Source organism: Triticum aestivum, chromosome 1A, assembly GCF_018294505.1.
Source record: "Triticum aestivum cultivar Chinese Spring chromosome 1A, IWGSC CS RefSeq v2.1, whole genome shotgun sequence".
NCBI lineage: Eukaryota > Viridiplantae > Streptophyta > Magnoliopsida > Poales > Poaceae > Triticum > Triticum aestivum.
The window spans coordinates 574,081,635-574,108,462 of NC_057794.1; the positions used below are offsets into that span (position 1 = coordinate 574,081,635).

Here is a 26,828-nt window from a genome sequence, read left to right on the forward strand (position 1 = left end):
CTTGGGCCTTGGCGATGCGACGTCCTGGAGCTGGAAGCGAAGGAAATGCGTACAAGAGGATCAGACAGGCGATCGGGGCCGTGTTGGCAGCTACAGTTGGCACTCTGAATCCTGGCGTGCCGGCACGGCGGCAGGCCCGGCGACGCACGGCCGCTTTGCCCCAAAACGGCACGGCCCTTAACTCCGGCCACGGGCCCCCCGGAAGCGTGGGAGGATAAAAGGCGCGCAGGGGTTGCAGGTTGCAGTTTTGGAGCCCTGTAGCTACCCGTCCTCGCGAAATCGGACGCTATCTTGTACCCGCGCCAAAGCATGGCCCCCCTGTGCCTGCGTACGTATCATCATCAAACTTGTTACCGCACGCCCACGATCGAGAGCGGAGTGAATTCTCGCTGCACGCTTTGATCTCTTGCAGCTTGCAGGGGAGCAGTGAGCCTGACGGATGTGGGAGTGAATTTCTGGCCATTTTTCACGGTTTTGGTTGCGAGGAGAGAAAGCTCTCCAGCTTTTACTGGGCGCACGCGTGTCACCCGTCCCGTCCAACTGTGTACCCGAACCCCCCCACCTACAATCTACAAAGTGCGCGCTCTCGTGTGCCATTTCGGCCGCTGCGCAGCGGTTCCCCAGGCTAGCTACCACCTACTGGCTGATCGCAAACACCTTTGCTTGGTTCCGTCTGACCGTCTGCCTGCGGTCGATGATTGGCGGGGCGGGGCGGCAGCGGCATGACGGTGCGGTGGCGCGGCCGCGACGCAGGTTTGAAGCCGCTGGTGGCGAGGAGGAGGGAGGGGAGGCCACGACGGCGAGCGCGGGGTGCATGTGCCGGTCGTGCGCGGCGGTGGCCGTGGCGGACTGCGTGGCGCTGGCGTGCTGCCCCTGCGCGGTCGTCAGCCTGCTCGGCCTGGCGCTCGTCAGGGCGCCCCTCGCCGTCGGCAGGCTGGTGATCAGGGCCAGGCGGAGGCGGCGGGCGCTGCTGCGCGGCAAGCGGGTGCCCGACGTGGCCGCCGCCGCGGCTCTCCCGGCGCCGGGCGACGACGACCGCGAGAAGGGCGCGGTGAAGGAGGGCGGCGTCGGCGGCGTGCAGACCACGGCGACGAGTACGGGCGGCGAGGTGGGAGTCGGCGATGATCACGAGGCGGAGCTGGCGTGGCTGGAGGAGATGTACCGGACGGGGCGCTGGGGCTTCGGCCGCGTCTCCTTCTCGGCCAAAACCCCGTGAGCCGCGCGCGCCGCCCGATCCAGCGCCTGCATGTCAGCCGGGCGGCGCGTGCACGGCGGCGGGTCAACTCCAGAGGTCTTGTCGTAGCGCAGTAGCAGTGACTAGTGAGTACGTACGATCAGCCGGGCCGGCGTGGAGTGAGATGCGCGTCGCGATTTTTTCTCGCGCACGTTCGAATCTCGATTTTATTCAGAGCTGATTAGAATTGACATGTTCCCTTCATTTGCCTACTGATTAGAAGCGTGCGAATCTGAACTGCGAGCACGTGTTGGCTTCGTTTATCATGGAATCGACATCATGTTCCATATCTATACTTCTTACATTTTCCTTTGGCCTTTTGCCAATCTATACTTCTCGTTTTATTTCCACTTGTTTTTTTCTTTTTTGCTACCAGTTATGGTTCTCTTACTTTCTATCTGGAGAAAAAGTATTGATATGGTCCTTCGCGAAAATAGAAAAAGGAAATGTTGATGATAACTCGTAAAAGGAAGAATACAAATTGCTTTGTTTTTGCTAAATTTATACATCTAACGTTAGGTTTTAAGCAATTCGGAGCGAACGCCGCGTTGGCCGTCAGATGGAGCACACGTCTAAATGTGTTATAAATATTGCACATCAAAGTTCCAAGTCATTGATCGTACGCGGAGATTCATGTGGATATTTTCCTTTTTCCTTCTTCTTTTTCTTCTTACGCTTGATTGAATGACTTGGATGTGTAATAACTAGAAAACCCTTACTTAATTCCTCTTATCCTATTGGGACTTTCCCCACTCGCCCATTCACTCAACCCACTGTCACCCGACTGGTCGCCACTCCGACCCAGCCTGGCTGCCGCCACCGGCGGGCATCCGCCATGGCCTCCCCCTACTCCCCTTCTCCTAGCCAGATTGATCAATGGCATTCTTTCTAGGGCAAAATTATCTCTGTAACATGGCAAGTTTGACAAAAAATAATGATCACACGGTGAATTAACAAACATTATGTTTCCAAAACACATGGTAATTTGAAGTATGTAATTGCCAGACGACATTTTTACGATTACAATTGTCTCATGTGTCCACGGCTAATTCCTAAATTTGTGATCCTTTCAAAGGATAAAGTCCCTAATATTGTGATCTTTTTTTAAAGAACACGATTTGTAAATCTGCCTTGTCCCAGTACAAACATTCAAAAGTTGAAATGTTTTAAAAAACAATTTTCTTATTTCTTTCATGTGCAATTTTATTATAGGTACCATGGCAAATTCATTAATTATACCATGACAACTTTTCCAATTAAACTATGGCAGTTTTGTGGCAACTACCATGGCAGTTTTACTATTTACATCATGACAATTTTATCAATTAGACTATGCCAGTTTACTATTTACATCATGACAACTTTATTAATTAAATAATGGAAAATTGTATTGTCTTATAAACCTTTTTCTCCTACATATATGGTAATTCTAGATATGTCGTAGCTTACCCATTTTATAGAAGGATGAATCATGCCATCTTTTAGGGGTTATGTATAGTACACTTGAACTGTTCAAAAATATATTCTAGTGTTAGTGTCAGAGCATGGCAAACTTTTTGTGTGTAGCAATACATATAAATTTGTTGTTCTATTTTTTGTGTTTTTTCGCATTTTGCCATGTCACCATAGACCATGTTTTATCGTGCCAGCAAATTTCAGCGTATGCTTCTGTATCGTGCTATGACAAATTTGTTTTATACACTATGTCAAATGTATTTTTGTCTGTATTACTTTATCTGTATCCTGAATTATCTATTTTTTGTTGATGGCAATTTTATTTTTTTTGAAAAACAGCTAATTGGCCAACCCCTTTTTCCTCACGTGATCCCTATTTTCCGGGCCAGCTTGGTCACGTTAAAAACTCCCTGCAGCGATGTCTGAGGGGTCAATATTGCTTCCATTGTTCTTACCCTCCCAGCATGAACCAATCGTTCTTGCCCGTAACAGCGAAGGCAGACTACTAGTGTCGCGGTGCACTGGCTACCAAGGGGTGGATGATTCCCTAACAGTGGAGATTTTGGCTTGCAGAGATGCTACCTTGCTTGCGAGGGAGAAGCACTATCAGAATGTGATAGTCGAGACAGATTGCCTCAATGTTGTTCAGCTATGGGAAGGTAGGCTGGGAGGCAAATCGAAGGGGTTCCATATCTTCCAAGAGATGCAGGAGGAGTTGCCGTTTTTCAGGGATTTCAGCTTCGTTATGCTAGCCGTCTAGTGAACTCTGTTGCTCATACTTGTGCTAAGGAAGCTTTAGTTGTACAGAATGTTGCTACATACTCTAATGTAATCCCTGGCTTTCTGAGATGCGTTGTGCACTCAGATTTGCTACCGCTGAATGAATAAAATCCGGAGAGCGGAGATTTCAAAAAAAAAGCGTGAACCAATCGTTCGCTGAGGCATCCCTCTCACCTGACGTTCACCATGTATTGGCGTGCTTGTTTTTTAGGACAAAATGCAGCTAGTATACAAAACCAGGATTTCATTTTATTCTCAAAAAACCCAGAACTAATTTTGTATACACTAGACAAAACCAGAATGCCGAAATTGTATGATAACCCGCCTTATGATGCATGAACCCAGTTAGTATACACATTTCACATTTTTAAAATATGCCGTGAACATTTCTGCAAATATATGTTTTGTTGAGATACATTGTATAATTTTCATATACATCTAACACATTATTAATTACATGATTATTATTTTCCAAACACATGCTTTGAACTTTTTTTAGTACATGTTGAAATATTTTTCAATGGTTTGAAACCTTTTTTGAACTGACCATAATATTTTTCATTGTCTTAACATCTTTTCAAACACGCGAACAATTTTGGAAATATAACATTTTTTGAATTACATGAAATAAAATTACATTGTAAAGCATTTTCTAAAAATGCCATGTACTTTTTTTTAAACGTGTGAGCATTTTTTATATGTCACAAACATTTATTTGAAAGCTATTAACAAGACAGTTATGTTAACAAGACAGTTACACTGCATTAGCACTTTTCAAGTTTGCGTTATTCAATTTTTATAAGGACATTCAGTTTTGGATATGTCTTTGGAGTTTTTCAAAAATATAAATAAAATAAAACAAATAAATGAAGAAACATAAATGAAAAACAAACTATAGAAAGTCGGTCCAGCCTAATACGAGTGACTGAGAGGGCACTCCTTCAGGCGAGACCTAGTTCGTCTAGTATGAAACGAGACATAGCTGCGCCCGGCACACTTAGCATAAAGTTGTGGAGGTAACGCACAGAGTGTCTGCCCTCTCGTTAGGTTTTCTTTCACGGTGATTTCCTTGGCTCAGTTTTCTCCCCCCTAGAAAACCAGCCGTTAGCTTTTACATCAATAAAAATGCAAAATTAAAATTAATGATGATTATTTTACAAACATATTTTTGTAAATTATACTGCCTCTGTTTCTACACCCGGAAAAAAAATACTCCCTCTATTTCTAAATATAAGTATTTTTAGAGATTTTAATATGGACTACATACGGAGCACAATGAGTGAATCTACACTCTAAAGTATGTCTATATACATCCCTATATAGTCCATATTGAAATCTCTAAAAAAAACTTATATTTACGAATGGAGGGAGTAGAAAACTATTCTGAAATTTTAGAAAATCTTCATGAATTTTAAAATTGAACCAACATTTTAGTTAAAATTTTAAAAATATTCTTGAATTTCAACAAATATTGATAAACACAAGATAGCTATATTCTTAAAAATATTCATGTAATTGTTTAATATAAAATATTCATATATTTTACTTAATATTCAAAAATTTAATAAGATCGAAACAAGAAAATGTTCATAAATTTGAAAATGGAACATGAATTTAAAAGGGGTAAAAAGGAATAAGAATCAAAAAGAAAATAAGAAGAGAGAGAAATTGGAAGAAACCAAATAAAAGCTGGCAGAAAAGGAACATATAAAGGAAAGAACTACAAAAAAGTCGCCTGCTAATAACAAAACAAACTGCTTGAATGTAAGTAGCCCCCTGTTGGGCCTGGTACATGTCGGATCTCCCAGTGTGTTTCCTCGAAGTGAATGTCTCAGAGTTGGGAGTCGGCACAAGCACCAAAACATTATCGAAGTAGCTAATACCCCACCCGTTGCTACCGGAATTGGTTGCAATATATTATTTTGATGAGATTTGGATGTCTGAAATTTGAATATGGGAATGAGGATAAAGATATATATATATATATATATATATATATATAATTTAATTATCATATAGATGTAAAATATTTATAAAATATAAGCAATATTTCTCATGCATGTTGACAGAAATAAAAGTAATGTGGTTGATGTAGTGAAATGTGTGCTTGTTGAAAAAAGCAGTATAACTAGCATTTCTGATGCATGAAGTTTCTCATACATGTTCAGAGAAAGAAATGTAGTGGGATTGATGACGTGAGATGCATGAAGTTTCTCATACATGTTCAGAGAAAGAAATGTAGTGGGATCGATGACGTGGCAGATGCGATTAGATGGTATGTATGCATGTTGTGATAAATGAAAATAGTAAAAAGCATGATGGACAGAAGCATTTGGTTTTGTCGACACAGATTAGCCGTTTGCACTTGTACGAGTAATTGTTTCGTGTTATTGTCCAACAACTTTCTTTTAGTTCTCATTTGTTTTCCTTGACAGTGTACACTTGTACCAGCATTATTAGTACCAATACACACGCAATATCTTACGGACGAAGCAACAAGTTTGTTTTATTTGAGAATTACCAGTACTTTAGTCTTGGTGAACACACATCCCACATCTTAAGTAAGCTATACTTTACTTAGAACCGGAGCATTAACAGCAGGGAAACATCAAACAAACATGGCGCCAGTGAGTAGTGACACGCCATACCTTTATAGGCAACCACTACAAAAACAAAGACGATCCGCTAGTCCTCCAGTGTCATTTCACTCTCACCTTCTTGCTTGGGCGCATGGCAAACCGGACAAGTCATCTCATCCGAATCTCTGATCACCGTGGTAGGTAGGTCACACCAATGTACAGTGTAAATGCACAAAGGATGATGATGCACGTGCAAAAGCATAAGAGAAAACATAATTTTCTTCACAAAATAAATCTGCAGGAACATGATTCATACGATATTTGCTTATTGGGGCCCACGGTAGATAAGTTGTCTGAACTTTTTTGGGTGTAAGGTCAACTGTTTGACCCATTAGATTTGAACTCAAGGGCTCTCGTATGCTCTTCCTCCTCTAGCTCTCCTTCCACCCGCTTGATCCAGCGCCGACCAAACTGCTTGTTGCCGCCATTACCGTCCGGCGGTGCTCTAACACGCGCCTGGCCGCCCCCTTCCCGCTCTTTTCCGCCGTGCTGCTGCCGCCGCAACCTTTCTTATGTGCCCTGACCGGCCTTCTTCTCTGGTGTCGGCAGCCCATCCCGCACCCCGAGTCCCCCTCGGCCCTAGGTCGCTTTCGGCTCGGCTTTCCTGACGACCGCGCACTTCACCTATCTTTCTTCTTCCTCCTCCTCCAGAAATTGGCTTACACCAGTTTATTTTTCAGACAACTTACAAATAGCAAATTACTTTTTTTTTCTACCGATGTTTGATAGGGTACGTACTTTTATGAAAAATATAATTTTTTTATAAAACTATAGGAGTGAGTGACAGGGGCTCTCGAGAAAAGTTCAAAAGAGGAGAAAAGCCGCACATGGATGGATCGGATCAGATCCAGCAACGCTGTAGTCCACTCCACTGGGATTCTCGCCGCCGCCGCTGCTGTCCAGCTTGCATTCTCCCGTTCCGTTGAGGCTCAACGGCCGGCTCCCATCACCGGCCACGTGTCGCGCATGGGCCCGGCCCACCCACCAACCGAACAACCAGCTCCCTCAATCACTGACGAGGCAACAACGGCAGTGCGTGTCCGGGCCCACCCGTCGGCCACGGAGAGGGCCTCGATGGCCCACGCCTTGCGTGCCAGGCGCAGCTCGCAGCGGCAACCGCCCGCGTCTCCCGGCCCTTTTATCCCCGCCGCTCCCCCCCGCACACGGCACCGGGGAACGGAGCGGAGCCATGGCGGATCACAGCGACGGCCCGGCTGTCGACATTGTTCGAGAAGATCCAGACGAGGAGGAGGAGGAGGAGGAGGAGGAGGAGGGGGAGGGGTTCACGTTCGCGGCGGCCGCGCGTGTGGGCGACGGGTGCGCGATCGGGCCCGTGTACCTGGTCTTCGGCCGCCCGCGTTCGCCGGCGGAGGAGGAGGTGGAGGAGGATGCCGGCACGGCGACCGTGCGGGTGCCGCTGAGGCAGCTCCTCCTGGAGGAGCGAGGGTCCTCGTCGTCGTCGGGGAAACGGCCGGACGACGACGGAGGAGAAGACGACGAGCTCGACGGGGTGCCGGTGGAGACCTACTGCCTGTGGTCGCCCGGGACCTCGCCGTCCCCGTCCCCGTCGCCGTCGCGGTGCCAGAAGAGCGGGTCGACCGGGTCGGTCCTGCGGTGGCGCCAGCGGCTGCAGGTGGGGCGGAGCCAAAGCGACGGCAAGGAGAAGTTCGTGTTCCTGCAGGCACAACAGGACGCCGCCGGCTCCCCCGGCAGCAGGGGAGGGACGGGGACCGGCGAGCCGCGCGGCCGGGGAGGAGTCCACGGCTGGAGCCACCGCGGCAGAGGGGGCAGCGGCAGGGGGAGCCCTGGGCGCAGGGCGTCGACGTTCCTCCCGTACAAGCAGGACCTCCTCGGGCTCTTTGCCAACGCCGGCGCCTTCCGCCGGAGCTACCACCCCTTCTGACCAACTGACCAACGTCAGCCGTCAGCGTGCATCGATCTCTCGCCGATCGGGTGGTTGCCCTGCATTCTTTCTTTCTTTCTTTCTTTCAGATTGTGATCCCTGATGAGTACACGGCGTGTAGAATTTCTTGGGTTCTTTTCGTACATATACAGTGACAGTAGCTGGTACGTAGATCAGATCAAATCCAACATTGTGAGTATTTTGTACAGCAATTTCTTCAGTTGCAAATTGAGTTGCGGTGACAAGAAATTCTTTGCAGTTAAGCAAACGTTCCCAAGAAATTGTTCACGGCACATCATCTCCCATGATTTGTGTCTAAATTACGCATGAGCCAAAGTCTTAATTAGGAGTAGTACGTATTAGGTAAGCAGCGCAACGAGCTGCAGTTGCCGCCGCGTACGAGCTGTCCATGAACGAATACGGTCGTGAGGCAGGAGGTTCAGGCGAGCGCGTCGATCGACCTTCTCGGTGCTCACCTACTCAGACTGGCGCTATCGATGCTTCCTTCCCCAAACTTTACTCTTCGGATTAGTGGAGCTAATTGGGCAGCTCGCTGGGTTAGGCTAGCTCGTAGCTGGTCACGATCGTGCTCAGCCTGGGCCCTGAACGTACGTAAGTGGCCGCCGGAGCCACACAAATGGAAACCGGATAATTATCCTCTGCCATCTAATTAAACTTTGCAGTTTTGAGACATGGCTAGCTAGAACGGTAGCTGGCCAACGCAGCTGGTGCAATGAGAGTCCATTTGGAACGCCGTCGTTCATCACAGAGGGAAAGTTGTCTCAATTATGCGGAGTTCTCTATAAAATCCCCATATTTATGGGAAAACTGGCTAAATTGCTATAAAATTTTAAAAAAATTGCTTCGTTGTGTCTCCAATCACAGTGGGAAGTCATTTTGGTATAGTCTTGTCCACACACACAAAAAAACGTAGTTATGTACTTCCCACACACACAAAAAAACATAGTTATGTACAACAAGGCCGAATTATTGATTGCAATTTTTGTTAGTGATTTGGAGTATCTACAGTCACACGCCTCAAACCCGCCTCATACACTCAGGCAGGCCGCTCGGTCACTATCACGGTTTTTTACACAGAAGAAAATCTCAAACGACCGGGCTAACTGGCACCCTCCATATCCATCCAAATATGGAGCGCCCCCGGGCGCCCGGGTGAGCCCGCCACGTCGGATCCGGCCCACGCTGGTCTATCCGACCCCACATAAAATCCTCTCCATCTGCTCACCGGACCAAACCCTAGCAACTTCACTTCCCTCCCCTCCTCTCCCCTTTGCCACCCAAACTCGTCTCCGACTCCTTCCGGTCGTCTCCGGCATGGTGGACAACGGATCCGAGTCCTTCACCAACAGATCCGTCGACCCTGAGGAGGAAATGGTCGTCTGGCTTGCGCTCCGCAACGCCCGGGAGGAGGCCCGTGCACAGCTACGCTCGGACTCCATCCGTCGGGAATAGATTGCGTCTGCCCAAATAGTGCATGGATCCAGTGCTAGGCCGACTGTAGCTGCCTCACCAGAGGCCGTGCGGTCCGTCTGGCGTTCGAACGCGCTGGCAGACACGCAACCCCTCCGGTGGTGCGTCGATATTCGGGACGCACCATCGTCCCACGAGGCCATGGCACGGTGTGCCCGCCGTGCAAGGCACCGGGTACGGGAGACGACGGCGGACGTCGGCGAGGCGGAGTCGCATTCTCCTGCGCCCTGTATGGCTCATTAGTCTAGGCGACGCAAACGCATCGTGCTGGACGTCGGTGGCTCGTCCCCGAACAAATTCATCATCGATTTGACGTCCACCAGCACCCTACGTGTTTCGGGCTTCGATGAGGAAGAGTAGGGCATGGGAGACGGTGGCGCCTTGAGTCCCGTGAGCCTGCTCGTGTCCAATGCCCTGCCCTACCTTGCTGACGACCGGACCAACACTCTTAGGGGCGCATCCAGCAGCCGGGCATGGCCGAGCGGGCGGGAGCGGAACCGGACGAAGCTTTCGTCAAAGATCGTCGCGTTACATGTAATAGTATGGATTTGAGGTATCCGGATGTGAAATGCATTTTTTAGGGGTGACCAGTCATTATCAACAGACGCGTCCGGGCGTTTGAAGGGTCAGATTTAGCATGTCCGGCTATAGATGCTGTTACCAGGCTGACCGTTTTGGTAAGGCCGTGATGAAAAGCCCGGCCATGACATATTTTTTCTTTCTTGCATGAGTGGTAGAAGATTCACTCTTCGATTTGTTTGGCAAATAAAAATGCTGCATTTATAATCAGTACACCGCAGACTAGGGGATCAAACAGGCCGTGTTGAGGAGTGACTTCTCACTATAGATGTGAGGGCGGCGGAGGAGATTGATATAAGCGTTTGCGCTCATACCGGGAGAATGTGACTATATGAGACACTAAATTCGACCTTAAGAGGGATCGAACCTATTTTTTTCGTTTCAAATTACTCGTCGCAGAAATGAATGTATGTAGGACTAAAATACATTTAAATACATTCATACCTGCGACAAGTAATTTGGAACGGAAGGAGTAGGTCAGTGGGGCGACACCACTGCGCTCCCACCACTGAGCTTTTTTTTTTTTGAGGATACTCCCACCACCGAGCTATCAGCTCATCCACTCGTCGTCTCTTCTGATGCACCAGCTGCAATTCTTCCAAAGAGGGAAACTGTCCCTTGCTGCCCAAGTTGACCAGGTATTGTCCCATTTCCTTCCAAAAGAATTTAGACCTGCTCAACAAGGAAACAAGGTTTCTGTATTTCACAAAGTTTATTGCTAGTTGAAAGCGAAAACCAGCAAAATCCCTTCGATAAACAAAACAATGTACCCAATGAAAAATGTCAAATTATAGAGCCATCAACACCCGTGCCACACTGGGCGAGGCAACACAGGGCCCAACCGCAAACTCTGCTCGAGCATAAGGGTTCCGAGGAAAGCCATCCCACTACTGTATTCCATCCATTCCATACGGGGTCGAAATGGGAGTGGCATTATCTTTGCTCGCAGCGAGCGCAAGCGTCCCCTAGCCTCAAGTGACGAGCTAATGGGTTGGCCTAGTAGGGTGCTCCTTCATTTGTTAGTTAGTTATTTTCTTTTTAAATTTTTGTTTAAAATTTGAGATAAGTATATATACATCTCAAACATTTATTTGAGCTATTTTTTTCGAAATGTTCATGCAGTGTAAAAAAATTGTTCACACAACTTTTAAAAAATGTTGATAGCACTAAAAACACATTTCATGATATTTAAAAAATGTTGACGCGTTTTGGAAAAACTTCTTGTCTTTTATTTTTTAAATAATATAATTTTTCTTACATTGTTTTGAAAATATTTCTTTTCATTTACTAAAATGCTCTCATATTTCCAAAATATGTTAGTTATATTATATAAAAATGTTCACATAGTTTATAAAATGTTTCCTACTATTTAGAAAATTGTTTGTGACATTTAAAAAATAGTTCACACATTGCGAGAATATGTTTGTGACATTTAAAAAAAATGCAGATGTAATTACTTTGCGTTGTTTAAAAAATGTTTCATTAATTCGAAAAATAGTGTGTATTTGAAAATGTTTAAAATTTATTTGAAAATCAATTCAAACATGTATTTGAAGTAATATTCATCATATATTTGAGAAATGTGCATCCTAAAATGTTATACTTGTATAAGAAAAAGTACAACATGTATTGATAAAATTTGACATGAATTTGAATAAAAAAATACAATACAAAAATAATTATGAAAACCAATCAGAAAACATAAAGGAAAAAACTGCACAGGAGCTTATAAAAGCGTACCGAACAGGTTCATAGAAGCTTCCCAAAATAGCTCCTAGCAGCTGCAATATTGGTCCGGCCCACTAACCTTGCGCCAGAGGTTAGACCAAAGAATCTCTCAGTACGGTAGGGGCGAGATATAGTCCGAATAGTTTTCCTAGGTAGGTTGATGAGCTTGTTCGTGTCCGATGTGGACATGCCCAACGTGTTCGTTAGTACGGAGTACTACTGTGTTGTGCCATGCTCATGCTAGTTCGAATCCGTGCTGTGCCATGCTCATGTCCGGGTCGGCTTTGTTAGGTGCCTACTGGTCCGGGTCCGTACGTGTCATATATGTGCATATGGAGCTATCTACCGTGAGTTGTGAGACATAGAAAGAAAAGAAAAAGGGTAATGTTTGTATCCAGTCATACGGCTACAGTGTGCCTCCCAGAGTTGCTACCACGGGCTGCTCTGGTCTCAGGATGCTACAACCGGCCACCGAGGTTGCCATGCCCATGCCCGGTGACACTACGATGGCCACATGATGATGTGGACGGCGACGACTCTCTGGTTCGTGCTGCACCGAACACAGCCAGGGTTGGTGGCGATGGTGATGCTCTTCTTGGAAGAGCGTGAATGGCCGGGGAGCGCGTGCGGCCGGGGGAGACCAGGAGACAAGCACGAGTGTCGTCGATGGCCAGCAAGCGCGGGTGGCAGTGAGCGATTTTTCGTCGAAAAGAACCAGCCGACGAACACAATTGACAAAAAAGACCACCTACAGATTAATTTGGCAAAAAAGACCACCCACGCTGTGGCGGCGGGTGCGCCAGCCGACGCGTGGCACCTGCCGCCACGCCAGCAGGCGGCAGCACCTGCCGCCACAGTGGTAGGCGGCAGCCAGCCAATAACAGCCAGCGCCGTGTCAGAACGGAACAACGGGAAGTAGGTGGGCCCTGCCGCCTTAGGGCGTGGCGGCAGGCCTGCATGGCCGCTGCTGGTACTGCGTTGCGCGACCCACACGTACAGCTTGCCTGTAGTACTACTCCTACGTAGGCCTGCCGCCATGCCTTAAGGCGGCAGGGCCCACCTGCGTCCCACCGTTCCGTTCTGACGCGGTGCTGGCTGTTATCGGCTGGCTGCCGCCTGCCACTGTGGCGGCATGGGCTGCCGCCTGCCCGCGTGGCGGCAGGTGCCACGCGTCGGCTGGCGCGCCCGCCGCCACAGCGTGGGTGGTCTTTTTTGTCAAATTCATCTGCATGTGGTCTTTTTTGTCAATTGCGTTCGCAAGCTGGTCCTTTTCGACAAAAAATCGGCAGTGAGCAGAGTCTCGGCCATGGTCACGAGCTATTTTTTTAGAACCAGGCTTTTTACCCTTTTTCATTGCAAAGAACGAAAATACAACCAGTTCAAGCTAGAAGAATGGAAATACAACCATGGTCCCAAGCTATTGGTCAACGGGGACGCGAGATCTGGATGGAGGCATGAGGACCAAGCGTTTTCTGCGTAAAGGAACGTGGAGATATATATAGATCTAACGGGTATTATACGACGAATCCAACGGACGCGCGGTGACCGGCGCCTATCGTCCGACAGAGAAAGAAGATAGAGAGAGACCAGAGGCACGAGAGATTGATCGCCTTGAACAAAACGCAACAACGGGTGGAATGCATCCAGTTTATATTAGCCGTCTATATCGTGATCAACCTTTGAAGTCAGATGGGCGTGCCAGAGTGGAAGGCGAGGGCGATGGTTTCTCGTATAAAGCCGCTCATGGTTGGTTCCGGGCCGAGTACGGAGGGAAACGGCGGTGACTTCACCTTCGCCATGGATGCGCCTCCGGCGAGCGGCGGCATCCACGGCTCCTTGCCGGAAGAGTGGCTCCACGCGGTCGATCCTCCGGTGGAGCCAGCGGCTCTTCGGCCGGAGCCACACGGACGACGATCGATGAGAAGTTCGTGTTCTTGGATGCTGGTGGCGTTGGCGGCCACGCGCACGCCTGGAGCTATTATGCGAGGAAGGGTGGTGGCAATGACGGGCGCCGGAGGTCGTATCTCCCGTACACGCAGAACCTCGTCGGGCTCTTCGCCAGCACCACCGCGTTCCGGCGGAGCTATCACCCGTTTTGACTTATAAGATCCGTACAGTATTTGATCTACACGCGTGCTACCGTGTCAATGCATGATTGGAAAATTTTCCTTGTCTGTTTCTGAAGTATAGTGCGTAAACGAGCTTGCTGCAGCACAAAGCATACACTGAATCTATATGTTCATTCAATTCATTGATTTAAGAATTGGTTTCATATATTATCAAAGGGAAGTTTGTCAAGAATCATGATAGTAGGTGGATTTTTGGCCCTTGGTGCAACTACAATTAGTTGATTGTTTTATGCCCTTTGAAGGGAGATTAATATTTTGTTTATACACTCGTCCTTCCTCATTGTTTGTTTCTAAGTTGGTTCTCTGTTTTTAGGTGTTTTCTGAATTTTGTTAGGGTTTGTGTCATGATCAAGAAGATGAGGCGGCGCCGGCTTCTTGAAGATGAAATAAGATTCTCTCCGCCTAGCCCCGTCTCGGAGATGCTTCAAGCGTCATCGGAGGGCATGTGAAGGTGTGTCTCCGGCGGATCCTGTGAGATCCGGTTGGCGTTTGTGTTTGCTGGATCCTTCTGGATCCGGTCTTCGTTTGTCTACGTCCATGTGTCTGCAGGTTGGATCCTTTCGATCTATGCTTCTCTTCATCGGCGCAGTTGCTGTTCTGGTGTGCTGGTCCTATGAAGGCTTAGCACGACGACTTCCCGATTGTCTACTACAACAATGTTTGCCCGGCTCTGACGAGGGAGGGGCAATGATGGTGGCGCGCCTTCGGCTCGCTTTAGTGCTTGTAGTCGTCGCTAGATGGTTTACGGACCTAGATGTAAATTTTACTTCTAGTGTGTTTTGTACTACCTTGACTGTTGATAAATGGATTAAAAGTTTTCTCATGAAAAATATTTTATTTATGCATTCCTTCCTCTCCCGCAGCAATGGGATGATCAAGCTATTACATCTTAGAAACCGGCAGCTTAACCGACAAACCAGGTGAACCGACAATCCAAACCGCTCATCGGTTCGGTTTATTTTATCACTATGCTCCCAACTAGCTATCCTAAACTGGCCCAACATCATGTGAATCCTTGCTCTTGCTTCCTCCGCAGTATGCAACACCATCTATCTCCTTTGAAAAACTATAACTGAAATCATCGCCTCCTCTTTCAAAAGTCGCTAAACATCTAAAAATCAATCTCGGCCGGTTTTCCTTTGTCCATCATCTTTCACAAAACTATGTTCATCCTTGTGGACATTACAATTGACGTTGCAACTGCCATCACCACATAACTTGCTTGCTCTGTCTCCACCTTCCTCTAGGCATACTCTGCCTTCCGCCTTTCAAGTTTCAACCCATCATTGAAAACCCTCCAAAACTATCTCAGTTGTTGGCGCACAAAAATCATAACTCAGGTTGTTTGACCTTACTTCCATCCTTTCTTGATGCCCTTTCTGTCCACATCATGTATGCTCTCCGTCTCTTACTAAAAAATGATCTAAGGCCTAGGCGTGATTTCTTCCAGGCGGGTGTGGAAACATGGATAGGGGAACTATGTTTAATTGTTTGAAAAATTATTGAAAACAAAAAGGTTTCAATGGTCTAGGCATCAAAGATTTTATTAGTCAAAATAATTGCCTCCTTATGAATTTTGCGTTCAATGCTCCTAACATGCTAAACCTCCCCTGGGTGCAATGTTTCAACAGTCCTCGAATATTGCCACTCCCACCTCTCAACCCTTTCCTCTGGAACAATATAAACCAACATGATTCAGAGTATCCCAGAGACATCACACTAACTCACTATCAAGTCCAATTGGACCCATGACAAGGGCTTGTACACGAGACATACAAAGCAAGGTGACTTCACTCCTCTTTGAGCTCCCTATGAATTTGAATGAGACATAGCTGCTACCTCAATCTAGAACCCTATGCGTGCTTAGGTGCAAAGGCAAGGACCGTGATCAGCTAGCTATGAAAAGAGTTCTGGAAACCATGTGAATCCATACAACCAGTTAGCTACGATTGATTGCTGTAGCTTCTCTTAAATTCAACAATATCTGATTTTTAGAACAATATCTAATTTCAGAACTGCTATATCTAAAGGTCAAACCATGGCATACATATTCAGAGAAAGAAGATAAGTTGTACTGCAGGCTCACATATCAGTTCAGTTTGGTTTGTATTACAGGTGGTCAGAACAACTAACTAATCGAGGAACAAGATAAGGGACCTGTTAGCGGATGGCCTGATGTGCTGCAGGTAGCCGGAATCGAGCGTCCTTGGTCGGTGGAGCAGGGAGCTTGGTCCAGGCGGCGACGACGCTCCTCCCCAATCTGTGGCGTTGACCTACCCATTCCGCGGCGGCGCTCCTTCCTTGCCTGTTGTGCGGCCCGGTGGTGTGCTCTTCTATGTTCCTCATGGCTGTGCGGTGCGGGCCCAGCCCGATGCGCCCCTGCAAGGCTACACCCAGTGGCCAACGAGAAGCGGAACCGCGCGTGGGGCGAGAGAGAAGATGGAGAGGAGCCTACCAGAGTCCATCGGAGCCACACCGGCAACGAAGGTGATGCCCAGCCCGAAACCAGGAGGGGGGAAGAGGCGGAGCACCTCCCGTGTGAACGCGGGGATGACAGCGGGGATCTGGCGGGCTGGGCGAAGGAGGAGGCGGTGGCGCGGGGACCAGATAGGGTAAGGGAATGGGAGGAGGCGGCATAGAGGAGGAGCTGGGCGCGGGGGAGGCGTGGGTGCGGGAGGGAGGAGGCGGCTAGGTCTCCAACGCAGGAGCAGTCGGCTTTTATACCATTTTACGTGAAATGACGAGAATGCCCTCAACAGGGTAGCGTAATTACGCGCGGTGGCACGGCCGGGCGGGACTCGGCTCATAGCGAAAATATCGGGCGGGTGGAGAAGACCGGGTAAAGATCCGACGGCCCACAGCGACCGAGCCCGAGATCCAACGGTCAGCAGCGACTGGTAAAACAGATCCGACGGCTGAAAATCCAAACGCATGGGGAGGCTCCATTTTAGTCCAGACTCTAACAATGGGATGCATTCACGCGGGACCCTCTCCCCGTACGTACGTGGTGATTGTTTAAAGAAACATCCATTTCAGCGTTCGTTGTCTCGATCAACTTTGAAGTCGAAGGCCGAGCAAGAGTGGAAGGCGTGTTCGTATAAGTATGCCCACGGACGGCTCCGAGTTGAGAGGAGCAGCTGAGCACCGCTCGTACTAGGACATGGCAGTACGTAGTTAGTTAGGGCGGGCGCGTGAGAAGAGAACCGGATGTTACAGTAGCTCTAGTAGCTGTAGCTAGAGCATGGAAGGCGCCGGCGACTTCACCTTCGCCGTGGCCGCGCCTCTGGCAGGCGCCGGCGGCCCACGGGTTGGCCCCGGTCTGCTCTACCCGGTCTTCGGCCAGCCGCGCTCACCGGCGCGCCAGCGGGCTCTGGAGACGGAGACGACGACGGCCACCGAGCGCGTGCCGCTCGGCCGGCTTCTGCTCGTCGACGCGTTCGGCTTCGGAGCAGGAGCGGAGCAGCAGCCGGACGGCGTGGACAAGCGGCCGGCAAAGACGTGCTCCTGTTCGTGCTGCCCCGGTTCACCGTTGACGGCGTCATCCCCGGCGCGCTGCCGGAAGAGCGGCTCCACGGGGTCGGTCCTCCGGTGGAGCCAGCGGCTCATCGGCCGGAGCCACAGCGACGGCAAGGAGAAGTTCGTCTTCCTGGACGCCAGCCCTTCCAACTCCGCCTCCAAGCGCAAGGGGGTCAGGAGCGGCGGCACGGATGCTGCCGGCGGCCACGCGCACGTCTGGAGCTCGTACGCGCACAAGGGCGGCGGCAATGACGGCCGCCGGAGGTCGTTCCTCCCGTACAGGCAGGACCTCGTCGGGCTCTTCGCCAGCGCCACCGCGTTCCGGCGGAGCTATTACCCGTTCTGACGACGTACTGGATCCGTAGAGCATTTGGTCTGCATGCATCCTACTGTTTGAGTTTGTACTCTGCTTGTTTGCTTGTTGTACTATTTTATCATCATATTGTATTATTGGTGACCTGAGCATGTAAAATCAATTTCATATGTTCTTTCTTTTTCGGGTGAATTTCATATGTTCCTTGAACTTCATGCAGTACACTTTGTTCATTCTACTAGTAAATTATAATCTCGCAACCACATGGAACACCTGCTGGGCCAAACAACACATCAAGCCTAAAAAAAGGAAACTAATGTCAACAACAGAAGCTTGACGAAGCGCGGATGACCCGCCACCACTGCCCCCTTCGGAGTCGTCCCACCACACACTCCAAGTACACCGAAACGCCGTGTACCAAACAACACCTTCAAGAAGGAATGCGACGATGACGACACTACTGCCTGGACATGTCCTAGGGTTTTCCCCGACACACGAAGGAAAGTGGGTAATGGGTACATCTGACGCCCTTCAGGAGTGAATGACGGCACCAATAGGCGGCACCGCGTTGGTGCCAGATGAGCCAACAAGGATTTCTCCCGACCCCCAAAACCACTACCCAGATGATCCGTGGTCTTCCATCCAGTTTCCCACCCACCAGCATGCACCACCACGGTTTGGATGCCACTCATGCCCTCTCACTGAGATCACCATCGCGAGGTCTAGAGGACGGAATATGGGAGTGCAAGGAAATGGGGATGGCAGCATCGAGGCCGCGTGGGAGGGAACTGCCTCCATCCGCGGGAGGTCACTGCCTCCAGCGCCGTCGCGGTAGCCGGCCGGCCACGGCAACAGGAGCATAGCAGGCCTTCGGGCCCGCAAACCTCCGCCACCATGCTGCAACAAGCCTGCGACATCGCCACCACTACCCAGAATCCCGACTCACCACCTTCACCTCTAGGGGCCACATCATCGATAGAAGAGCTGCCAGCCCGCCTTTGCTCAGATGGGGCCCAAAGGGGCCCATATCTGGGCCGAGCGGGTGCCGCCAGCCCGCGCCTCCGCTTAGCGCCGCCACGCCATAGACCACCCTCGCCAACACCAAGTCGCACCGCCGCCGCACCGGATCGTCGCTGCGCTGCGCAGGAGCACCTCCGAGAAAAGCAGGGGGCGCCGGCGCTGTCTGGGTCTTGCCAGGTGACGCACCCCGGCCACGGCGGGAGGGGGGTAGGGGGCAAGGCTCCGGGGGAGGCGGACGGTGGAGCAGCCGGTCGCCCGCGGGGGACAACCCGGTCGCGAGAGGGGGAAGAGGCTACTCCGTTGGTTTTTGAAGCAATTAACCAGATAATTAGTGCCCTTGCTAAATGAAAAACACTTCTCTCGTACAAAAAACAGCTTCCTTCGAACATGGAATTGTCCTCCACCATTTTTCCTTCCAAATCGAATTCAAACCAAATTCTTAGCTGATGAAACTATTACTATAGTACGTAGATGCAGCCTTCTTCTCTTGTTTTGTAACAAACTGTTAACCTTTTTGTTTTGTATTGCGGGGAGCATACGGTCAAACTTGATCAAATTGATAATGCAAGTTCAAGGGCCGTCTCCTTCGGGCACCAACTCTCCTTTCCCAAGCTTTACTCTTCGCATTAGTCGCACCAAAATTAAATTACATCATCCGATATGATCATATCATATCACGCGTCCGTGTCAGCCTTAATTAAGCCTAGCTGCGAAGCACGACCTAGCTTAGCAAGATTGTAAACGTTCCTTGCAGCCTACGACGCGTGCTGCCTCCGACATCGACCAAGCATACATATATAACTGCTGACACGCACGGATGCCTCGCCAGCAACGACACACACGTACATCTTGGTCGACATGTATACTGTTACTGCACAGTAGCAATACATATTTTTCCTTGACCCTTCACGTCACAACGCAATCAACCAGTAGATTTGTCTGGATATTTCCTTGGAGTGTATAATTGCCATGGCTAGGTCAAAGCTTATTGCGAGCAAGTTTAATTAACCGATGTGTTTGGAGTGGGACAAGACGGTGAACATGATCATCTTGTAGATCACCGTAATAATACCAGCGAAAACGCCTGCCGAAGACTGGACACGTGATCACGTACGGGCCAACGACGGGCACATCGCCTACACCGCCGAGAAATGTACTCGTAGCCATACAGCCATACAGGCAATGGTCGCTATTTCAAATATCACTTTTACCACCTTTATCATGAGATTGTTATCCTTGCCGAGATGTGGTGACCGATGCATCAGACTTTTCTGAGATAAGTAGCAGCAGCTACAGTGTCACGTCGAGAGCAACGTCGTCTCCTTCAGTTCTCTCCTCCTTATGGATGTCCCAATTCCACGACAGGCTCGTAGGATACATTATTACGTGGCAGACAGCAACGTTAGCACTGTGTTTAATTGCACATTAGGACAACACATGACCTAGGTCATTAATCACTCGCCGGGTTCCGGATTAACACAAACCATTGCGGTGGCACATTTGAAGTGAGGCGTGACATCAACCCGCACGCAGTTCTCAGCATGGCCCAGCCATAAATACAATGGAAACAAGGAAGACCATCTAACAACTGTTGTGTTGGATGTATCACATACTACGTTACACACTGGGCTAAAATTTAACGCCACATATATGGGCACCAAGTGAAGATTGTTCGGAAAGCTAGCAAGCTAAAGCCTACAGGTACGTACTCCCTCCGTCCGAGAATACTTGTCATCAAAATGGATAAAAAAAGATGTATCTAGATAGCCGAATCCCATTCATTCTAATGCCTGAATAGGTGTCTCTCATGGTGTAATTTTACATATCGATTCAGCGAGAACTGAACCTTCAAGAACCAAACTCGTGGAACAGTCGTCGCCAAGGGTGAGGATACAGAGCACATGGAGGAGGGACGGAGGGGGAGGGCTCCATGTGATATATGGTGGGCCATGAGTGTCCATGTCCAACGTGGCGGACATCCTTACTCCCCCAAACCTTCCCTTTTTTGACGTCTATTTGCAACGTCAAAATCCTTTGTTGGTATTGTCCTTCCCCGTATTACTTGCTAGGTTTCATTCATACAATTAAAACGTACACTCACAAAATCTTGTCTAACAAATATTGCTCAAAGTCACAAAAAACATGCACCTGAATACTAACATATAGGAATAGCAAACTGTAGACATATGGGTTACAACATATCCAAGTGATGTTGTGAAACTAGCAGAGTAAGCCCATGGCAACCACTGATCCTCACTGACCCGTAGCCGATGGCAATTCCACAAAAAATGGAACATAACTAAAATAGACCATCCATGAATTCGGTGCAGATAACATGCACTTTCTGATTATCCATGTCGTACGACAATGTCATCTTCTCCTTGTTGGTAAGGAAAATCACATTACAATATGGATGAATTGCAAACATCACACAAGAACCATTATGTTTGTGTTGATGCCTTCCAAACAGCTCCAAAACGTTAACATTGTGCTTTAGGGTTCACTTTCCAGTACCATAATCCTCAAGAACCCAAATATAAAGTTGACAATCATGAGAATTATCAGTACCATAATCCTCAAGAACCTAAATATAAAGTTGACAACCATGAGAATTATCTATCTTCCATGCATACAAGTGTCCTTGAGATTGTCCAACATCTCAACATCTTGGCAAGTCATCAGCTTACTCTGAACATAAGCCCACTGTCTGGTTTCTGATGAGTATATTGCCACTTTTCAAGCATCGTGCACACCAAGGATCTAAAGCGCGAACACCATGAAGTGGTACAGAACAACCGTGTGGAATCCTAAGAAAGCGTTTGGAATGGTTCGACCTGGATGTCCCGTCAGCACAGTCCATTCCTTGGTCGCAGAATTGCGCACAACATGATCGGGTCTGCTCGCCAAAGTCAAGCAAGGACAAAGGAGAAGGCCGCAGCTGACTTGTTGGACAAAAATGTGCTTGTATGTTGTGTGCAAGAATGGGAGAGGGCGGACCTCTACCATTCAAATTACGAAAATGGAGACTCAACGCCATTGATTAATGGTAGAAATGCCTTGCTAAGGTTCCTTGGAAGATGGGGGTAGTCCATGATTGGAAGAAGGTCATGCTCAAAGAAAGAAGAAGAAAAAAAGACTGAAGATGTGTGGAGTAAACCTCGCAAACTACTGGGACAATGGCGGGGAGTGGCTCCATCGAATGGTGCGGAGCGTCGTCATCATGGCAGGCGGTCACCAGCGGATGGCCCTCATTATGCAACCATGGTTTTTTCCATCTCCTGGCGGCATCGTCTTCTCCATGGCTCGCCGATCAGTGCCTCGACCTATAAGAAAACCAGATGCATTTTTGTGAAGCGTATAACCCTTTGGTCTAAACGCTCTTATATTAGTTTTTTTTACGAGGTGCTCTTATATTAGTTTAGAGAGGGAGTACAGATTAACTCGGTTGATATGCCTTGATTTATAAGCTAGCTATATACTTGATTCTAGGACAAGTATTTCCGAACGGAGGGAATACATGGTAAGTAATCAGGCATATTTCTACCCATCACATCACAATCGTACACATACAATTACTACTAACAGATATTCTAACACACTGTCGCAGCTCGCCGGGGTTAATTAAAGCTCGGATTGGAAGAACGGAGCGGGGGCAGTATTGGGTGTGGGACTGCTCGTGGTGATGTGACTCCGTGATAATGGGCTCTAAGATGATTATCATTATTATGTGGGCTTCTAAGACCGGCCCAGTGGATCCTGATGCCCCTGATTTGGTCAAAGAATTTATTTTTTGTTTGGTTTGTTTATTAATCTAGGAGCTGATGACTGTGAGCGTGTAAAACAGCTTGCAGCACCCAAGTCTAAGGTGAGAACATTCTGGGATACTTGTTGGCACCCAGTATTAGCTAGTTTTCGAAGCAAATTAACATTAACAAGATTAAAAGGGCCCATGGTAGATCCATTAACAGCACTCCTCCTCCTGCCAAGAGCAAACCTCCTTCAAAATGGAATTGATCTCCCGTGTTTTACGCCCTTGGATATTGAATTCAGCTCAGTGATGGCCGATGCAGCCCGCGCCCTGCCTGTAAACCGTGCCGTCCCAGAGTCGCTGCTTGAAATATCATCTAAACGCTTTTTTCGGGATATTATCATCTAAACGTTTTCTGAAATACCAGCGTTTTTACATCGTCGTGTCTCATTACGCCGTGGACAGGGGCGCTAGCAATAATGCAACATCTCATTCAGTCCTCTCTTTTCGAGACACTTATGGATTTCGAAATCCCACGACAAGCTCATAAGATGTATCATTACGCGGCAGACAGCAACACTGGTTTCGTGTTAACTGCAAATCGTAACATATAATCTAGTATCAAATTAATCACCGTCATGTTCCGGATTAACACAACGGCACCAGCTGCTAGCTCCCCTAACAAAAGTAAGCACAGATTCTGCCCAAAAATGATTTGGAGTGATGCGTGAGGTCAACCGACAGTTTTCAGCATGGCCCGACGATAAACCTATTGTAAATAAGGATGTACTGCCTCAGTTCCTTCCTTTTTACTCTGCATATAAGATTTGTGTCTAGTCAAACTCTACAAACATTGACCAAATTTGTATAAAAAAATATTAACATCTCCAATATCAAATATACATAATATGAAACTACATTCCATAATGAATCTAAAGATATTTATTTGGCATTGTAAATGTTGATACTTTTTTTCCTATAAGTTTTAGTCAAACTAGAGAAACTTTGTTTCAGACAAAAATTATATGTAGACTAAAAAGAAACCAAGGGAGTATCAGTGTATCACACAGTATACACATATGAGCACCAAGTGAAAATTGTTGGGAAAGATATAGTAAGCTAAAGGTAGTAACTTTCTGACAGGCTGTGAAAATTGTTGGGAAAGATATAGTAAGCTAAAGGTAGTAACTGAACAGGTGCCTGTCATGCTGCAATTTCACAGATCGATTCAGCAAGAACTGAACCCTCAACCAACACAGCCGTGATAGGGAAACCACCCTTATCTTTACACTGACGCAGCAAATATTTCTAGTTATTGAGAGTTTACAGAATCTGGTTATGTGGGTCCTACTTTCTGACAGTCATTCGCCTGAGAGTTTACATATGTTCTACTGTACACTTGGAGCACTTGGCATGGGAAATAGCATCTACCAGGACAGGTGCCTGGCATCCTGTAATCCCATCCTATGGCAGCTAATCAAAAGCGAGGCTATACAATTGATTCTACTTATTACAAAGAGTTTACAGAATCTGGTTCTTGGTCCTCATTTCGGACAGTCAATGCACCATCTTCATTCCGATGTGGTCATTATTATAAAAAAAACATTGTCATGCTCAGCTCTCTAGTAGAGAGCAGGACTCTACAGCAACATAAAGCAACCTAGAACTTTTAACAGTCTAGTCAGGATTCATGTAGGAGAATGATGAACTATATTAAAAACGCAGTGGGGAAGCATAAGTAAAAAACAATGGATGGTGAAGTTGTACCCGTATTACCCCAGTCTTACAACAAACATAGTAGTATCAGTAAGTGCTTCCCCACAAAATTTTAGCTGCCCAATTTTCTGAACACCACCAATGGAAGTCCATGCGGGTTACACAAACTAATATTTCTTCACCCTACCTGTATATGCTGCAGTATTGAAGAGATAATCCACAGATAATATCCTCAACTCTTTCAAAGGCATAGAAACAGAGCCGCCACCTATGGATAACAAGCTATAGATTGAAGATATTCACTTGCATAAATAAGTGTTAGTAAAGAAATGAAAGTGCAAGCAATGCCAAACATCAATAATGTACTCTCAGCATCTTATATTACCCCACATCAACAGCTAATGAGTGGCCACGATAATTAGTACTCCCTCTGTTCACTTTTTAAGACGTTTAAGACAGCTGAAATCTTTTGTAAGACGTTTTAGGCATTTAAGACAACACCCAAAACAGTTCAATTTCAGCTGTCTTAAACGTCTTACAAAAGTGAACAGAGGGAGTACTACATGACAGCTAATAGATTAAATGACTAGGTTCATTCATACAATGACTCATTAACCTTACAAATTCTTGGCTAATAAACATTGTTCAAAGCAACAAAGACATGCACCTGAATACCAACAAATAGGAATACCACACTGTTGCCATGAAATTAGGAGTAGGTCCATAGCAAGCACCAATTTTCACAAAAGGTGTTGTCCCATGCTGAGCACGTGATGCTGCACTCATATTCAATGCCCAGCTGATTGCAATTCTGCAAAACAGGGAGTATAAGGCAGACCCATCATGCCTTCAGTGCAGATAACACTCACTTTCTGACTATCCAAGTCGTATGACACTGTCATCTCCTTGTCGGTAAGGAAAATCACATTACAATCTGGATGAAATGCAAACATCTCATAATATTGACCATCTTTGCGACAATGCCTTCCAAACAGTTCCAAAACATTGACAGTATGCTTCGGAGCCCACTTTCCAGTACCATAATCCTCAAGAACCCAAATATAGAGTTGGCAACCATAATGATAACCCATCTGCCATGCATACAAGCGTCCTTGAGACTGCCCAGTGTTAAAAATAACAGTTTTTTTTGGCAATGGCATTGGAACCTCCCTCCAAACTTTGCCCTCCGCGTCAACAGTGACCATTGTATTATAGTTATAACGGGTAGACAAATGCATAGTGCCATTCAAGAAGACACGTATGCGTCTACTAAGAGCCATGAGAGATTCGGATGTCCATTTAGTCTGCACATAAGTCCACTGTCCAGTTTCTGACGAGTAGATCGCCATTTCTCCAGGAAGAACACCAACATTGTGAGGGGTTGCAAACACCACAAAGCGGGATGGAACAGCGGCTTCGAAGCCCAAGTAAACACTTGGTGTGACGTCGTGGCTGCCCTCTTATCCTGACCCAGAAATACCACAGGAGGTAGCACAATCCACTCTTGTGTGGCAGGATTGCACACAACATAATCACGTTCGCGTGGTAAACACGAATTCCAGCAGTTGCAGAGGAGAAGACTGCCGCAGACTTGTTCGACATGAACATTTTTGTAGCTGTGGCGCAAGAAAGGGAGAGATGGGTCGAGAGGCGGACCTCTCCCTTTCAAGTTGCAGAATCTGAGAGCATCGCCTTCATCATGGTAGGAGAAGCCGGAGAGAGTCTGTGGCGACCTCTTGCGGATGTCGGGGGCGGAGCAGAGGGCGAGCCACGGCTTGGACACGCACTTGAAGCGGCAGAGCGAACTGTAGGGCACCCGCGAAAGGATCTCGACGAGCGGACGAGGGCGCCCTCGGGAACGTTCGGCATGGGCTGCTGCTCCTGCTCCAGATTCTCCTGTGCAAATGATAGCAACGGCTAGTTCAGATTCCTGATTCCTTTTCTTGGATCCAAGATTGGTGGGAGGTCTCGTTAGGAAAAAAAAAAAGGAGATCGAAGAGGCGTGGAGCAAACCTCGGAAGCTACCGGAGGAACGTCGGGGAGCGGCGGCGTAGAATGGGGCGGGGCGTCCTCGTCGCGGCGGACGGTCGCCGGTGGGTGGCTCTGCACCGTGCTGCCATGCTCGCCTTCTCCTTCTCCTTCTCCACCTCCTGGCGGCATCGCCTCCTGCCCCGCCCGCAGATCCGTGCCTCGAGGCAGTCGATTGGACGGTCGCGACGCCGGCCGCCGCTGCTCGCTGATCTGGGGCTAGGGCTCGGAGCGGGGAATGGGGAATGGGGCGGCGGCTGTGGCTTGGGAGCGTGAGTGACAGGGGAGTGGACCGTGAGAGTCTGTACTCGGGCTCTAGGATTAGTGTGGGCTCTAGAAACGGCCCAATGGATCCTCATAGCTTCTCAGCCCTCTCAACTCCCCTGCCTTTTTTTGCCTAAAAAAAAACACCCCTGGTTTTTTTTGGAAAGGGTGTAAAAGAGCTTTGCATCAGCAGAATGTATATAGGAGCGATTTTGTATGTGCTGGTACTACATAGATTATGAATTTTGTCAGTCTTCGAAGCAATTAGTAAGACGCTACTACTAA

General features: G+C 47.9%; 3 protein-coding genes and 1 pseudogene across 3 annotated transcripts; 3 read left to right on the plus strand and 1 right to left on the minus strand.

The window, feature by feature from the left end:
* Nucleotides 1-568: 568 nt before the first annotated feature.
* On the plus strand, nt 569-1,438 carry LOC123068916 (uncharacterized). The gene has a single exon (XM_044491610.1). The coding sequence runs from the start codon at nt 695-697 to the stop codon at nt 1,214-1,216; it is 522 nt and encodes a 173-aa protein (XP_044347545.1). The 5' UTR covers nt 569-694; the 3' UTR covers nt 1,217-1,438.
* A 5,835-nt stretch (nt 1,439-7,273) lies between these two features.
* LOC123181952 (zinc finger protein AEBP2) lies at nt 7,274-8,260 on the plus strand. Its single transcript, XM_044594378.1, has one exon. The coding sequence runs from the start codon at nt 7,298-7,300 to the stop codon at nt 8,009-8,011; it is 714 nt and encodes a 237-aa protein (XP_044450313.1). The 5' UTR covers nt 7,274-7,297; the 3' UTR covers nt 8,012-8,260.
* Nucleotides 8,261-17,070: 8,810 nt separating this feature from the next.
* On the plus strand, nt 17,071-17,948 carry LOC123181961 (uncharacterized). Its single transcript, XM_044594389.1, has one exon. The coding sequence runs from the start codon at nt 17,180-17,182 to the stop codon at nt 17,798-17,800; it is 621 nt and encodes a 206-aa protein (XP_044450324.1). The 5' UTR covers nt 17,071-17,179; the 3' UTR covers nt 17,801-17,948.
* Nucleotides 17,949-23,094: 5,146 nt separating this feature from the next.
* LOC123053574 (putative F-box protein At1g53360) lies at nt 23,095-26,411 on the minus strand (annotated as a pseudogene).
* Nucleotides 26,412-26,828: the final 417 nt, after the last annotated feature.

Excerpts from the sequence above, each read along its gene's own strand:
- LOC123068916 (XM_044491610.1), top strand. The coding sequence starts at position 695 with ATGATTGGCGGGGCGGGGCGGCAGCGGCATGACGGTGCGGTGGCGCGG.
- LOC123181952 (XM_044594378.1), top strand. The coding sequence starts at position 7,298 with ATGGCGGATCACAGCGACGGCCCGGCTGTCGACATTGTTCGAGAAGAT.
- LOC123181961 (XM_044594389.1), top strand. The coding sequence starts at position 17,180 with ATGGAAGGCGCCGGCGACTTCACCTTCGCCGTGGCCGCGCCTCTGGCA.